A 16,392-nucleotide genomic window follows, 5' to 3' on the forward strand; every position below is an offset into this window, starting at 1 on the left:
GCAGCCTATATGTATTTTAGTCTGTAAGATATCAGACAAAAAGACAAAAAACATGGTTGAAATTGTCATCAAAAGGCAATTACTACAATAATCCAGTAGATAGGTTTTGCAGTGGGTCAACAGATAAAGCGCAGGAATTTCAACTCTAGAAAAGGAGGTCATATTAAATATACAGGGCCAAAAATGGCTACATGTTGAACAGGAACAGAACAAATTAAACTAAGTCTCCCCTTCTGCACATTTTTGTCAGATGGTAATGAATATTCAATAAAACAGATATCTATAATCATGAAATAATGAATTGGCATGCTGATCTGATTCATTTCACATTTGTCAAGTCTGAGCATTTACAGCTGACTTTAAGGTATGGACATTGCTCATTGTTGAAGGCTACATGGCGACCTGAAGTTGATGACATCCACATCATTAGGTCCGTGTGCAATAGTTGTCTTATTGGCGATTGCACCACATCTCTATATTTTATATAAAGGAATTTTCATACATCTATCAGGTTTATCTAGTTTGAATCTTTATTTCTGTGTGTGTGGGCATACAAGAAATTGAACTAAAAAACAATACAAATCTTAGCACTATAAATACTTGTATTCATTTTAACAAATACGATTTAATATATATCTGTAACAATGTTAAATGGAATTTGTTTGTTCCCTGATTAATTTTTCAATGCCGTTACATCATAACTTTGAATTCATCTGACTCATCAATTTTTCTAATTTCATAGCTAAACCCATGTCCCCTTTGATCTTGAGCTTGCCACCCATGAATGCCGCCACAGCCTTTAATTCTCCTTTGAACATTTTAGAAAAGTCAGCGCTATCAAGGGTCATTTCACAATCAGCTCCACCTGGTGCTGGCCCTTGCCCTACAGCTCCACTTCCATTTTTTAAGTCCAAGTACCATTCTCCCTGGTCTGCACCTGAAACACAATTTAAATGTTCACAAAATAGTTACCTTTATTATAAATTTCATAAAAATATCGGACTTATTATTCACATGAGAGTGCTCATTTTGCAATAAAATTAATATTTCCAAAGGCATAACTCTCTTAAAAAAAACTGATCAGCACTGTTTTTGAAAATTTCCAAAGACATTGCTGATATGGACCCATGATTCAAGTTTCATAAATTCTGGCAAGAATTGTGCATATGAGAGCGCTAACCAGGGATCTCCATGGATGAAAATTGAACGATGGAGGAACTTTCACCATTACAAACCGTGTCTACGCTGTACAGTGTAGCGCGATCGGAAGTATTTTATCCCTCTATACAAGGAATGGTGAACATGCTAAATCATTGCTTATTTAAATTATATTTATTTGAATTTTCATTATAGAATTAGAAGTGTGAATATTTTCATTTATTGCCGTTTTTAACCATTCAAATGCCAAGTCTTCATGGTCCCCCCTTAGTCCAGAATGACCAAAAGCTGTCATGAAGGTCCCCATGTAGTTTTCTTGTATTTTTGGTAATTGTTTATATGGGGGTTAAAAATCATATGATGTGGAGCTTATTTTTCATGGACAGTTGTCAAATTCAGAACCCATTACCGGTATTGGCTGATTTGCAGCAACAACAAAACGATTCATACGGGTTATTTAAAAGGTTAAAGAGATTTGTAAAGCAAACGTTGACAAATGAAAACGTTTTTAATGACTTTATCTGGCAAATTGATGCTGTGCAACATGCATCTTTCGAGTCTGAATAGAAACCGGAAACACGGATGTATGAATTTGATTGTAATATACGAAATGAATTCGGAATTACGATACGATATTTCTTTACAGGAAATATTTAAGTTTTTACTTTTAAACTTTTATAGTAATTCTAAATTATCGTTACAGCAGTACTTGAATTATTTGCAATGAAATAATATTAACTGTTTTGCGTCTTATTTTGCACTTCTTAAAAAAGGGGGATGCTGATTGCGTAAGTCAAAATAAAGCACGTGTTCGACTTGTTAAACTGTTTTCTTTGTTACTGGACTATTAATTTATTTATTAAATCTAAATTATCATAATCATTTGCCGAAACTAATTGATTAATTCAACAAATGGATTGTCTATCCTCAGATAGTATTCTCCTGTCTGGTTTGTTGATCTACCTGTACAAGCTCAGGTACGAGTGATTAGTGATCTTAATCCGGATATCCCTCAGGCGTTAGAACTGTATTGGATTATAAAATAAAAAGCCTAAGGGTTATGCAATTACATGCATTTGATTATAAATGATAAAAAAATGGCGTCGGGCTGCAAAAAAACAATGAAGTTTTGAACGGTGGCGGAAGACAATTTAACGATGGCGCAAGACAATTTAACGATGGCGCAAGTCATTTGACGATGGCGCAAGACATTTGAACGATGGTGGGGCGCCATCGTTAATCAGACCATGGAGATCACTGCTAACAATATAATTTTTCATATGATCAATATTTCCAAGGGAGATATAACTCTTTATAAAATATGAGTTCAGCACTGATTTTTTATCTCATCAACAACATTGATTTTGTTCAAAAACTGTCAATGCTAATAGTATGAGAAACTTTTAGTATAGGTTTTCTTTCTATTGCTTTGGCATATTCAGCACAAATATTTTTTTAAAGATCTAGAAAATTTTTTGCTTCATTATTGCATCATCTATTTTATTATAGGATTAAATGCCTTTTTATAGGAATTTATTGGTGTATAAACTCGACCAATTCACACACAAACAAATAAAAGTCAAAAGGATTTTAAAGTATTGGCGCATGAATATATTTGTTGGTTAACACAAAAATATGTACTCCATGAAATTTGCTATATCTGATATAAAAAAAAAAAACCTTCAAAACTCTATTTATCATTCAAATGAAATGTTTAGTGTTATTTTTTATTTCAGTGAATCCCAAACTCTGTCTGACCGACAAAATGTCAGACAAAAAATCATTCTGTCAGACAGGAATTTTGGGATATTTTGGTCGAATATATAGTAGAAAAAATTTGTAACAGTTCCACAGAACCCAGTGTCTCGCCTACTTTTGCTGTTAATCGCAGGCTCAACAAAAATGAGACAACAAATTGGATTGTAAGAAGCTTGATAAAATCCAGGATAGTTTATGAATCTTACTGTATGCAATGCTAACTGGAAAGAAAACCTATGTCCATTTATAAGTAAAATACGGATAAACAGGTACAAAGGTTTAACAAAATTTTCTTCTAGATACTAGCCTATGATCATAAATCAAGTTTGGTACAAATCCAGGATAGTTTAAGAAAGTAATTAAAATTTTAAAAACTTTAACCTCAGAGTGAATATTTGTGGACGACACCGACGCCACTAAAGCAGACAGAATGTAGGATTGCTATGTGCCGCTTTTTCGACTTAAGTCGAAGGCTCAACAAAAATAAAATTTCTTTTTAGTCAGACAAACCCTTAAACAGTTTGGCACAGACTGTTATTTAATTTAACGATTAAACCGGAGTGAAAATGCTGTTAAAGAATATCTTATCAAGAATTTCTGAACTTTAAGGTCACTTGTCAAATATTTTTTTACATTCATATTATATAATTCTTTATATCCTTTATTCATAACAAGTACACAAATTTAAGTATGTTACAGGAATTGTCCAACTTTGAACTTCATATTTGTTGCTCTTGTGTTGCTGATAATCTTTGTGCCAAAAACAATGGACAAAAATAATTATTTAAGGGCAGTAACTCATATAAGGAGTCAACTGGATTACAGACTTTTTTTGCAATTTATAGTTTTTAATTATCCTTTGGGAAAAAATGCAAAACACAAATGGTAAAAACTCTCATTTAGAGGCAGTAACCTCAATTGAAAGGACGGCTGATTTCAGACAAATTGAACAATTTTAGATTTTGTCAAGCTGTCATCATATTTGATCTATCATATTTCTCAAGATAAAAAAGTAAACAGACTATGACAGATGATGATCTATCCCAAGTGGTCAGAAAATCTTGCATGAGCCTTTGGGTCAGATGAGCTAAAACTGAATGCAGCAAATTTAAATGAATCTTCATTTTTATATGTGATGGTTTCATGTTAGTTTCATACACTAACGAAAGAATGCATTATCAAAACTTCACTTCCATGTCATTGTGAGTCATGAATTTTCAAACTCAAATCAAGTTTGCCATGTAAAATAAATAAATCTTTACCTGATAAGTTAAACTGAAAAACCCCTTTGGTACTATCGACTAAATCTTCATTTAACATGGTTTTGAGCGTCTCGAATGTGGCAGCTGGACCCCCTGAACTTGAAGAGGAACGACCAAATGCTGGTTTTGCACCATCTTCAACCATCTGTTGTCGCAAAAAATCTGGGTCTTCTTCCAGGAAAAAATCAGGTAGTAATCTGTTTCCTATTAAGAAAAGACAAATGTACTAAAATAATTGCTCTGACAGAATTTTATGGCCATGTGAAACAAGACTGTCAACAAAACATCATACATGCCAACTTTTGAAAATATATTAGTGTGTGACAACATTTTTATGGGTTTACAATTTTTCACAGTCTTATTTATTTATCGTGTTCTAAGCTATTAAGATCATCTAATCCAGTTATGTCCTTAAATATAAGAAGATGCGGTATGAGTGCCAATGAGACAGCTCTCCATCAAAGTCACCTTGCATGTTTTGAAAGGTCGTACAAGTATACTACAACCAATGTTACTGTGTATTGCAGACTTTGCAAAAGGCATATGTGATATGATATCTCTATCATTGAATTTGTCAATTAGCCACAATTTTCTACTTAGTTGGTGTGAAAACCTTCTTGAAAATGATAATGTGTCTACAATGAGCACAAATTTTACAGTTCTGACATACAGGTTTTTTTTTTACAGTTCTGAAATTGACCAGTGACCCAGGCTCTAGAGAGCAAAATTGTTCTAATGTCATTTTGTTACACCACTGTCCCAGGTAAGAGGAGTGTATGGCGCAAGAAAACATGTTTATCCACATTCTTTATGTGTGTCCAAAGTCAGGAATCTGTAATTAAGTGGTTCTTGTTTGTTGCGGTATATCATATTTATTTTTATAGTTTATTGTTTTGTATTAAAGTTTTCTTGTTTGATTTGTTTCAGATTTGTCATTTTAGGGTCTTTTTAAGCTTACAATGTGGTAATGGTTTTGCTCATTTGAAATCCCTTCTGATCTTTAGTTATTAACTTCAATGTCTCTGATGGATAAAGCTGTCTCATTGGCAATCATTCAATAAGTCTTATTTTATAGAAAGAGGAATTCACTCAATAGTTCCAAAAAATGTTAAAATCACTACTTGTTTACAATGCACCACTAATTACTACCTGTAATTTTATTATTACAACCACCTGGGTGGTTTTTATGGACTTTGGACTACCAATGATGGTTGGTTTCAGGTATTGTATAATAATAAATACCTGGAACACAGGCATACTGCTCCATATCAGTAACACCAGAAGCCTTCAATACTTCATCATCTATAGCAAAGTTCCCTGTGTATGATTTGCTATCTTTGATAAACATGACATAAGCAGCATCAGACATGATCTCGGGTTTACGACATTGCTTGGCAACTTCACCACTTCCTCCTAACATTTCCATGGCTGCTGTTAAAATTGCTGAAATTTACAAAGATATATCTTAAATAATGTATTCTGAGTGATTGAAAATACTAGCTAAATTAAATTTAGAATGCAAAACGAGAAATAAAACCTATAAAAAACAGTGTACCATGCATTGACTCCTGTTGATGCTTTAATCTGATTTTATGTCCAAGGGGAACAACTCCAATATATTTTTTTTGTTCTTTAATTTTTTTCATATATATTCTACAAGAAATATAGGAGAATGATAGGATAAGAAGAACCACCAATTGTGTACTTATCAATTTAATACTTTTCAACAGTTTATTCAGTAAGTCGGGTTATTTGTTTTCAAATTCATACCAATAGTCACATCATAAAAAAATCTGTCTCACCAGTTTTACAGCCTATAATACATACTGTTAGGTACAAACATTTTCAGAATGATTTGTGGGGAACAACAGTATATAAGTTAAATGATCTAAATTACTTTTTAAAGATTGTAAGTTGCATAACTTTGCAGAAAAAAATGTATCAATGAAAGAAAAAGTAATCAGTCTACTGTTGGTAGTTTTTCCTTGAAAATTAAGATAATTACTTCAAACTTGACACTCAAAATTTTCTATAAAAAAGAAAATATTTAATAATTCTTATTTTCTGATACCTGTTCTTGGCCATAGAGCATTGACTGCTATTCCATCACCTTTTAATTCTTCTGACATTCCTAACACACACATTGACATTCCATATTTGGCCATTGTATAAGCTGTAAAGGGAAAAATATTTTATCAATTTAAGAATCAGAAAATGACTTTTCACACTTATCAATGAAGTACTCTAGACAAATATTTTATAAATATTTGTTGGAATTTATATTTCAATTTACAGTATTACAAATACTATCAAAATTAATGATTTAATACAATGTAATATTCAATGAAGGAAGCTTAAGTACTCAGAGAGAGCCAAAACCTTTGGTGTGAAACTTGATAATCCATGTAATATAAATTAAGAGTCTGACACACCTGGCATGTACAAGGTTCTATCTCACAACTACAGTGTTAACAGGTAAGCAGGTAAACTAATTAGTCCACAAGGCCACTGAGGCACCAAACACAACTTGCATGTGTGGGTTCAAACTCACAACCTGTTTGTTGACAGGCTAGTGATACAGCAGAAAAATTGCTTAGACTAAATGGCAATCAAATTTAAGGTCCCTTCTAAGAAAAATATTTTTTCTATAGTTTCCATTAAGAAAAGTGAGAATAAATTTAAATGTAATATAACCCATTGAATCTTACCTACATGATCTTTAAACCACTTGGGATTCATATTAAGTGGAGGGCTAATATTCAGAATATGTGGGTTACTGCTCTTCTTTAGGTAAGGTACACATACATGTGAACTGTAAAAATAAATGTTTTCAATTGTAAACAAGATACAAATGAATGCAGCATATTTTACAATCATTTAATTCACATTGGTGGCTCACCATTTAGTCCCTCATTTCTGATGCTGTGATGAGTAAAATTGAGAAAATCTAAATTACTTAAACAAGGATTAAATATATGATGTCATCATATTATTAATAGCTGTACTGACAGACTTTAATTCATGAATGTGTAAAGTGCAAGAGGGAAAAATCTGTTGATTAGCTGTCAAAAGTTTAAAAAAAATATTTTTCTAAATTTGAATTTCTGGCAACTTTTTTATCATGATGCATTGCAACGGAAATAAAGCTGAAAACTTAGGAAACATTATCTTTGTATTTAACATCCTCACATAATCTTTAGGCCACCCTTAAAAATATTTTGGTTTGCCCAAACCCTACCCAAAGGTTGAGACAGTGGGTAGGTAGGTAGGCATTTTTTTTTTCTTCAAAAAAAGGAATTGAAGTATCAGATGTTTATTAGTCTTCATGCCTATTTGATTAAAAACAAAATTCTTCAAATCAGGACAATAAAAGAATTTGAGTAGGCAGCTTTTTTCTGGGTAGGTAGCGTTTGGGCAAACAAACCTATTATTTATTATGGCCTTATATTGTATGACATCAAGGGATTGGCTGATGAATATCATGCCTGTTTCAAGTCAGAGTAATAAAGGTAGTCAGTACAGTCAGATAAATGGTTTGGGTAGGGTAGCTTGTGTTCATACAAACTCAATACTCATGACATAATACTGTCATCCTATGAACTATACATAAGAAAATGTGGTATGAGTATCAATGAGACAAAATTCTTTATCCAAGTCATAGTGTGTAAAAAGTAAACAATTATAGGTAACTCAAAGTAAAGCCACTAGCATGTTAAAATTCTGGCTCAAGATGTTTGTCTAATATAAACATGATAAAGCAGAATTGATTTTAATATCAATTTCATATGCTCTTGTCCTGAGTATGTTTATTTATATTCAAACTAGATAATAGCATCTACAAGCAAGTTACAAGCTATCCTACCCAAAACATTTATTTGACTGAACTGACATGCTAGTAGATGCCAGTATACTGTTAATACAGCTGCATTATTATTTATGGCATGTAAAGGATTTTGCGTAGTACATTGTAACCAAATTTTGAAAGATCAACAAGTCTACAAAATTTGTAAAAATCTATATGTAAAAAAGTATCCTAAAAAATATATTTTTCCACATTCCAAGTAAAATTGATACACACAAACATAAAAAAAAAATCATATTTTATGCATAGTTTACCATAGATAAGTTCCTCTGCCATTAACTTGATTCATTAAGTCATATTTCTTCATAGAAGTTTCTACTGTTCCCGTCAGACTGATAGCACTGGCATTGTTTACAAGTATGTCTATACCACCAAACTTCTGTACAGCATCTTCTACAGCCTTTCTAACCTCCTCTTCACTTCTTACATCAACAATACATGGCAGGCATTTACCACCAAGGTCTTCAACTGAGAGAAGAAGGGAAATGTTTTACAGCTTAACGGTTTTGACATGTTAAAATTGTCAAATGTTTATTGTAACGTGCCAGATTATCTGGTTTTCATTTCAAATGTTTAATTCAAGGATCCTGTACACAATAATTAGGGTTCAGTTTAGATTTATGAATAGGTAAGGGTTTGTTTTAGAGAAAGGTTAATTTAATTTTAACGTAACAATGTAGTATTTATATGTTTTTAGTGGTACAAGTGAATTCAAATTAGCCAGTTGTCATTTTTTATTTTTTTCTTCAATAAATTTTCAATATTCAGTGGAAAAATGGAGGGGATTGATATGATAAGAAATATTTAGTTTATTTTTTTTATTAAACTGTATGTATCATGTGTATTGTGGAATGGTTCTTCGTAAGAAGCCCAAGAACTTTCCACATTTTTTTTTCATGAAGACTACTTTTGAGCAATTGCCCTAAGCACTACTTTGATCATCTTTTAGTTATTCAAAACTTGTTAAAACTATATGTAATATACATCTTTACCTTCCTTAGCAGCAGTGTAAATGGTTCCTGGAAGTTTAGGGTGTGCTTGGGCTGTTTTGGCAGCTATTACAATGTTGGCCCCATCTCTGGCTGCCTTTAAAGCTATAGCTTTACCAATACCTCGACTAGCACCAGTTATAAAGATAGTCTTTCCAGCAAGTTTCCTATAACAATCAGCATAAGAGATTAAATGCAAATACTTTATTTTAACAGTCAAATAACATCAGCATTTTTATTTTCTGACATTCTCTCATATATATATGCTAAATGATGTTTAATCAGGTCTGCAGTGCTCCAGATGATTACTGTATTTTTGCACAATCCTGTTCACTTTTTCGCAAATGTGACACACTGAATTTGACTATTTACCGGATTTTCAATATAATGAACAACATGATGGGTGCCACATGTCGAATCTGCTTACCCTTTCAGAGTACCTGAAAACACCCCCAGTTTTTGCAATATTTTGGTGGAGATCTTGTTGCTTAATCTTTAAGTTTTTTATGTTGTGTCTTCTCACAATGTGTACATGTACTTTTAAATGTCTGTTTGTCTTTTTGTTTTAGCCATAGCGTTGTCAGTTTATTTTTTGATTGATGAGTTTGAATGTCCCTCTGGTAACTTTCACCCCTGTTTTAGAATTGACTTAATATCTCTTCTACATGTACTTCTATGCCGTTTTAAATCTGCAGTCGAAATTTCCAAAATGCAGATATTCTGAGTGTGTGTGTCAACCATTTTCTTCATTTTCCATAGAGCTAGTAACTTAGACTCCTGTTTTTTTTAACTACTGATTGCCTCTGTGGTGGTTCACGGTGGGTATGGTTGTCCTGCGAGAGAACGTTCTGTGCTGGTGATTCGGTCCTGACGGGTGCTGGTGATCGATGAAAAAATGTAAACAAAGACGAAAATGATGATTTTTGACGTTTTCACTCATAAAAAATGGAAGAAAACAGTTGAGATTTTTCAATTTTGTTTCTTATAGGTTCATATGTAAACCATTAAAAAGTTGACCCTCTAAACTGTTTCAGTAAGCGTAACACAAAAATGCTCATTTTCAGAAAATCTAGAACTGAAAAAATAAAACAAAAATGCTCATAGAGTCCGCTTTCTATACCGCAATCCACACGACAAAACTATTTTGTGAAAAAACATTGCAATTTATTAAAATTTAGCATTTTCTCAATTTATTCATGTCCTGATACTGTGCTGGTGGGTCCTGTCATTGTGCTGGTGGGTCCTGATACGGTGCTGGTGATTTTGGATAAGAAGTTGGTCATAGTTGAAACAAATGTTACAAAATCAATAAAATTGGGCAGATAATTGTTGTCAATAGGATCTATGACTCCTATTTTAGCTCTTATGCATCCATTTGGCTGTTTAATATGTGTTTTCAAATGATCGTAACTTGTATTACATTATTACATAAAAGGGCAACATCTTTCGTCCAATATCAGATAACAATATATAGTATCTAAAATAAGAATAGTTTTATTAAGATATTAAATGCCCCTTACATTGATGCTTCAACAATGATCAAAGCCCATGCCGCATAGACATGTTTGTTAGCGCTCCGCATGCCCCTCCCCACTTCCACCCAACCAATCCTCCTCATTTCCTCCTTCATTGTTACAGTGGTGTACCAGCACAACAATTTATCACATAAAATAATAACACAAAGACACACATTATTGAACAACGAATGCTCGCAGGTACTGAAAGCTAGTAGTTCAAAGGGTCCGCATTTTCAACTAATAGATAAACCATGTTCTCATATACAAAAATCCCAATCGTGTCGATTAAAAATGTCTCAAAACTTAAGTTCACATTTTAATGTTCGATGAAGCAGAACTTTAAAAGTGTGCAGCTCACAACAGTTATTGTCATAATTATGTTTACATACGACTTATAAAGGAATTAAGAAGGTACCAAGAAATATTTTACAGTTCAATTTAATGATCATGAATGGAAGGAAATGGTACGGAAGTTTACATAGGACAAAAAGAAATTGATAGTATTTTTTGGCATAAGACTTAAACGCTTCTTTGCATTATATAGTACAGCTCTTCTATAAAAGCATGCAAATAAAAACTTTGATTGACTTGCTTGCTATGTTTGCTTGGAAGTTTTCAAACAATAGGTAGGCGGAGTTTCAATACATACTGGGATTTGACTGGACAAATAAAAACTGACAGGAGTTGAAGTTAATGTTTATTGTCCAAACAAATTCTAGTATACAGTAAACAGACTACTTACCTGTCGTTTACAAACATCCAAACAATCATAGCAAACAATTAGATCAATGGTTTGCTTTGCATATATTTATAGAAGAGCTGTAAATTCTAAAAAAAAATTCTTGTTGTCGTAGATGGTTAAATCCTCAACAAAATCTCAATAACTTTGTTGGAACGAATAAAGGTTTTAAATCAAATTTTCGTGGACTTTTTAGCTTCCACCCTGACGCGGCATGTTAGCTGTTCGTATGCTGTTGCACCTGACGCACGGAAACTTTCACATTTCCATCTTCTTTTCTGAAATATTTTACCCAGCTCATACTTGACAAGATTGTTATCCTAGTAAAAGGTGTAACCAATGAATTGAACACAAGTTAAAAATCCACAATACTATATGATTCATTTTATGTGTCAATTTGTTCGAAAAAAGTCGAAAAGAAGAAAGTTTTTTAATGTCATGATTATCTGTCGCTTTCTAGATCTATGCTTAACATTTATTTCAGATGACATGGACTCCTCATCCTGGTGACCCTGCTGCCTTTCATAACTTTATCCGTATACATATGGGTCAGAATTTACTGTCATGAAATTTTTGTTACATCCAAAACTGTCTTTTTAGAAAATTTAAAACTACTCATAAAATGAAAAGGCCACTGTAAATTAAACCTAGGGATCAAGGCCTTTCCATTTCTGTATGCAAAAAGATAACTTGTTCATGCAACATGATATAAGTGGCATTTTTTCATTTCATTGAATGATGTAACACAGACTCCAAAACTTCTTGTAAATACTGGTTTTCAGAAATTCTATGAACAATTTAACATCTGTGTAGGGTTAAGTCTGTTCATTATCTCTAAACAGATTAAATGCTAGCAGTATTCTGTCTAATTTTGAACCATATTCAAGAAATTTCACTTTAAACTCATGGATGTAACAGGACACAATTTCGGTTTTCTTTTCATGTTTCTGAATATACCACAATCAATTTTTGGTGAAAGGTTACAGGATATCAGAAATGCATGGTGCAGATGAAAAAAAAAGTTGACTAAATCCAATTGGGTCCTCATACTTTTTTTTATTATAAACTATTTTTCAAATTTGTTGTCTTTGTTACATCAAAAATTGATTTAGTTTCAGTGTTACACCATATACTGCAGTATCTATATTAGCTTATCTTTTCATGGACCTTTCCTAGTATTAATATTGTGGTGCAATGTGAACTAATCTCCGTGTGTAAATTGGGTTACTTTTATTCATGAATTTTTCATTAGCCTAAATTTTGACAAACAATTCAAGGGTGTAACAATGAAACCATATTCTACACGGACTTATTGCAGCGAAATGGTTGTACCATTCTTCATTTATCATAAATCTGTTTACATCAAACTTAGCCGTACCAAATTTGTCAGGTTAACAATCTTGATGATATCAGATTTAGAAATAACAAAATTAATCACAGTAATCCTTCATTACATGTATATTTATGTGGTAAATATAACTGAAATATTTCATGTACATGATGTAACTAATGTCTGGTTTGCACTTCCTTCAATTTTGCAACCTTGTTTTCTTCCATTGAAAGTTGAAAAGACTGCATGTGTTGAATATGGTTGTACATTAGTATGACATTATGTCATAAATTTTTCAAAACATCAATTGAATATTGCTATTATGTTAATTGGTTCTCTTTTATTTAATTTATTAGTGTTGTATATAAGATGTAACAAATTGACACTATTTTCATGGATGTCCAACACTTGCGTATTTGAAGTACTTCTAGGAAAAACCGTCCATGCACAACATTATACCCGAATGTTGGAACAGTTTATCTCCGGGTAAATCTGCATGTTTATGACAGGGAACATCTCAAAGCTGTTTTAAGTAACATTTTTTGGATGTAACATTTATGACACAAAATGTTACATCTTCAATTTCTGCAAATATAACCTATTTTCTCGTTTTAATATGACATGTATACCCTATTAAGCACCATTAAATAGTTATCTAACACCTCTTATTGATATTAATATTCATATAGCAAAGAGTATTTGAAAGATAAAATCAACTGAGACGTATTTTTAACCACATGATTTTTACGGACACGATAAATTCAACAAAATGTCCACCAAAAATCACATTGAAATTTAGTATAAGAAACACTTGCATCAGAAAAAGTGGAATTCTATTGAGATTATTTATATCATCATCATGCAAGTTTTTTTCCATTTTATGTTTTATTCATTCTGAATCTTAATTGACTATACATTTTAAGAAATTGTCAGATGTAACACAAATTCCATGACAGTAAATTCTGACCCATATATTAATAGATAAACAAAAGACTGCAACTGGTATTTTTGTATTTAAAATGATTCGTTGTAACGAGAATATTTGTGGTGAATGGAAACTGTGAGGGTCAAAATCTTAAATTGCTTATAAATGTTGCTGGACCCAGTTTCGTTATCTGATTTGAATTTTCTGAAATGTGCAAGGTAGATAGACATTGGCCTTTTGATTTTTTTTACTCGGTAACTAGTTTTGCCCTAATTGTTTGAACTTTTGCAATATTAAAGCCGATTTCAATGAGTGTGTAGACAAAGGAAATATCTTTGGTTATCTTGCTTGCTGAACAGAAAAATCATTGTTAGGTTATGTAAACTACCCTACTTTAAAAGTAGACTAGTCCGACAAATGACCCATCTTTCTGTCTGTAGGACCAGGCTACTTCGAAAGGAGGGTAGTATACCTTACCTAACAATGACTTCACGGATTAGCTAACAAGCAAGCTAACCAAAGATATTACCTTTGCCTACATACTCAATGGAATCGGCTGTAACTAAAAACTCGAATACATTTTAACAGACAGTGGTCATGTTTGTTGATGAATATTGTTTTTCCTAGATTCACTCTTGAAAAATCATTTGGTAACATTTGGTCAAGTAATTTCAGAAAAGATCTTTTTGTAATTGCGGACGCCAAGACAATACATGAACCTCACACGACCCCTCGACACAGGTGAGCTTATATATGATCTTATAGCGATTCGGGTTGATAACCAGTTGAAATTAAGCCAGTTTTTTGTGTGTGTAGATTTATATTGTTTTAAACTGTTATGACATTTTAAAGTTAAATGTAGGTGTTTAATCTAAGAATTTCTTTTTTAAACTTATATACTTGTTTTATACTCAATTGGTAGTATGAAGCTACGAGATATTTTAATTTTTGAAATTGACATATTCTACTCTGCCCTTTCATAAAATAGTGAATTTTTTTAAGTGTTCTATCGAACTTTCGAAAAAAAAATACCTGATAACCGTTCAGACAAAAACATTATGTTGAAAAATCTTACAGATACAGCAAGTGAGTCTTAATAGCTATAAGATACATTTTTCTTTTGAAATACAACTTTTAAATCTTACGGGAAACTATTCCAAGCTTAAAACTTTCACTGTAACCTCGCTCTAACTTATCCCCCATTCCCCCCAAAAAAACCAAACAAACAAACCCGCAATACTATTGTCATGCTTATAGTCAGCACTAAATTGTTCACAAACAAATGTGTTTTAAGCTGCTAAAGACATATGATTCAAACGCTCAGAAAGTCCTTTGTTCTATATTTTGGCTCACCATTTTTATGCAAAACCTTTTACATTTTTATTTTATGGGTTATTGTTGAAGGTCGTACGATGACGTATAAAATTGAGAATGGAAATGGGGAATGTGCCAAAGAGACAACAACCCGACCATAGAAAAAAACAACAGCAGAAGGTCACCAACAGGCCTTCAATGTAACAAGAAATTCCCGCACCCGGAGGCGTCCTTCAACTGGCCCTAAACAAATATATACTAGTTCAGTGATAATGAACGCCATACTAATTTCCAAATTGTACACAAGAAACTATGTATGGTTGTTAACACATACTTCCTTTGGTTTCTTATGGAAATTTGTCCATTGACAACAAACATACCACATCATCTACTTTATATAAGTATTGTATAAATTACAACGTATTTTGGTGATCTTGCAAAATGATCGTAATCCCGAAAATCGTAAACATATTTTCTTATATTTAAAGGGGGCAAGAAGGGTTCCATTATCAGGCCAATAAATAAGATTATACAGTTAATTTAAAAAAAAAAAAAAATAGGGGTATTTTTACTCTCATAATAACAGTAAACAGATTCACAACAATGTCAATTTCAAGAAAGCAGACAACAGTTAATTAGTCAATAACAGTACAGCATCAATGATCTTGAATATATGCCACTTTTAACTAAAATATAAAGGCACAGAACCAGGACATAGGAGCACAGAACCAGGACCGTTTTTCTTATCACCAGCACAGCGTCAGGACAATTCCGTTTCACGAACTTGCACGACTTTTGCAATATACTTTGCATGGTACTTATGACGCATCAGAGAAAAATTAAGCAACAAAACAGTCGTTTTATTGCCGTTCTGATACAATGTAAACAAACCCACCAGCACAGAATCAGGACCCACCAGCACCGGACAGGACCAAATCACCAGCACAGAACGTTCTCTCGCAGGACAACCATACCCACCGTGTGGTTGATAGTTTCTTTTTCAAATGCACTCATTTTTGACAAGATTCTCTACCAATACACCTTATCGCTAATCCAGGCTGACCCGGCCGCTTGAACTTTTGACGTATACAACAATCACTTTTCCATTGTGGCGTCAGATATTTTGTATTTTGTGACGTCAAAATTTTACGGGAACCTGTGTGATATCCAGTATTGGCGGACAAATAGCGAAAAGGTGCATAAAATGATCAACTGTCCTTGCCACTTGTCTCAGAATTTTTTTTCCTACAGGGACTTCTTATACTAACTATTATCTAGAATAGTCCCTGTTTTGAAGTTATACAACTATGAGCATGATGAGTATGGCCGTCTTACCTTTTTCTTGGATAAATACTTCAATTAAATATTTTTATGCATCTTTGCAAAATATGCCATTATGTTATGATTTATATTATCTTAAATATACACTTTTCCTACCCGGTATTTGCTGCCATTGCTCTTATTTGCCCACTGTCAAAACTTGTGTAGACTTTGAACTTGTCAGAAGCCGGTAAGATTTCGAGATTAATTCATAAACC

The 16,392-nt window shown here is 32.7% G+C and overlaps 1 protein-coding gene across 1 annotated transcript; it reads right to left on the reverse strand.

The window, feature by feature from the left end:
• Positions 1–584: 584 nt before the first annotated feature.
• On the reverse strand, positions 585–16,379 carry LOC143080933 (hydroxysteroid dehydrogenase-like protein 2). Its single transcript, XM_076257118.1, has 8 exons — positions 16,292–16,379; positions 9,033–9,196; positions 8,295–8,508; positions 6,887–6,990; positions 6,250–6,351; positions 5,421–5,621; positions 4,179–4,382; positions 585–937 (listed from the first exon to the last, which is right to left on the reverse strand). Exons 1-8 carry the CDS (start codon positions 16,306–16,308, stop codon positions 696–698), a joined length of 1,248 nt encoding a protein of 415 aa, XP_076113233.1. The 5' UTR covers positions 16,309–16,379; the 3' UTR covers positions 585–695.
• Positions 16,380–16,392: the final 13 nt, after the last annotated feature.

Source organism: Mytilus galloprovincialis, chromosome 1, assembly GCF_965363235.1.
Source record: "Mytilus galloprovincialis chromosome 1, xbMytGall1.hap1.1, whole genome shotgun sequence".
Taxonomy (NCBI): Eukaryota; Metazoa; Mollusca; class Bivalvia; order Mytilida; family Mytilidae; genus Mytilus; species Mytilus galloprovincialis.

Bases quoted from the DNA above. Each gene is read 5' to 3' on its own strand.
- LOC143080933 (XM_076257118.1), bottom strand. The intron at 6,991-8,294 runs GTAAACTATGCA...TTATTTTTACAG, and splicing joins GGCAGAGGAACTTATCTATG to TTCACATGTATGTGTACCTT. The intron at 5,622-6,249 runs GTATCAGAAAAT...TGTAAATTTCAG, and splicing joins TGCTCTATGGCCAAGAACAG to CAATTTTAACAGCAGCCATG.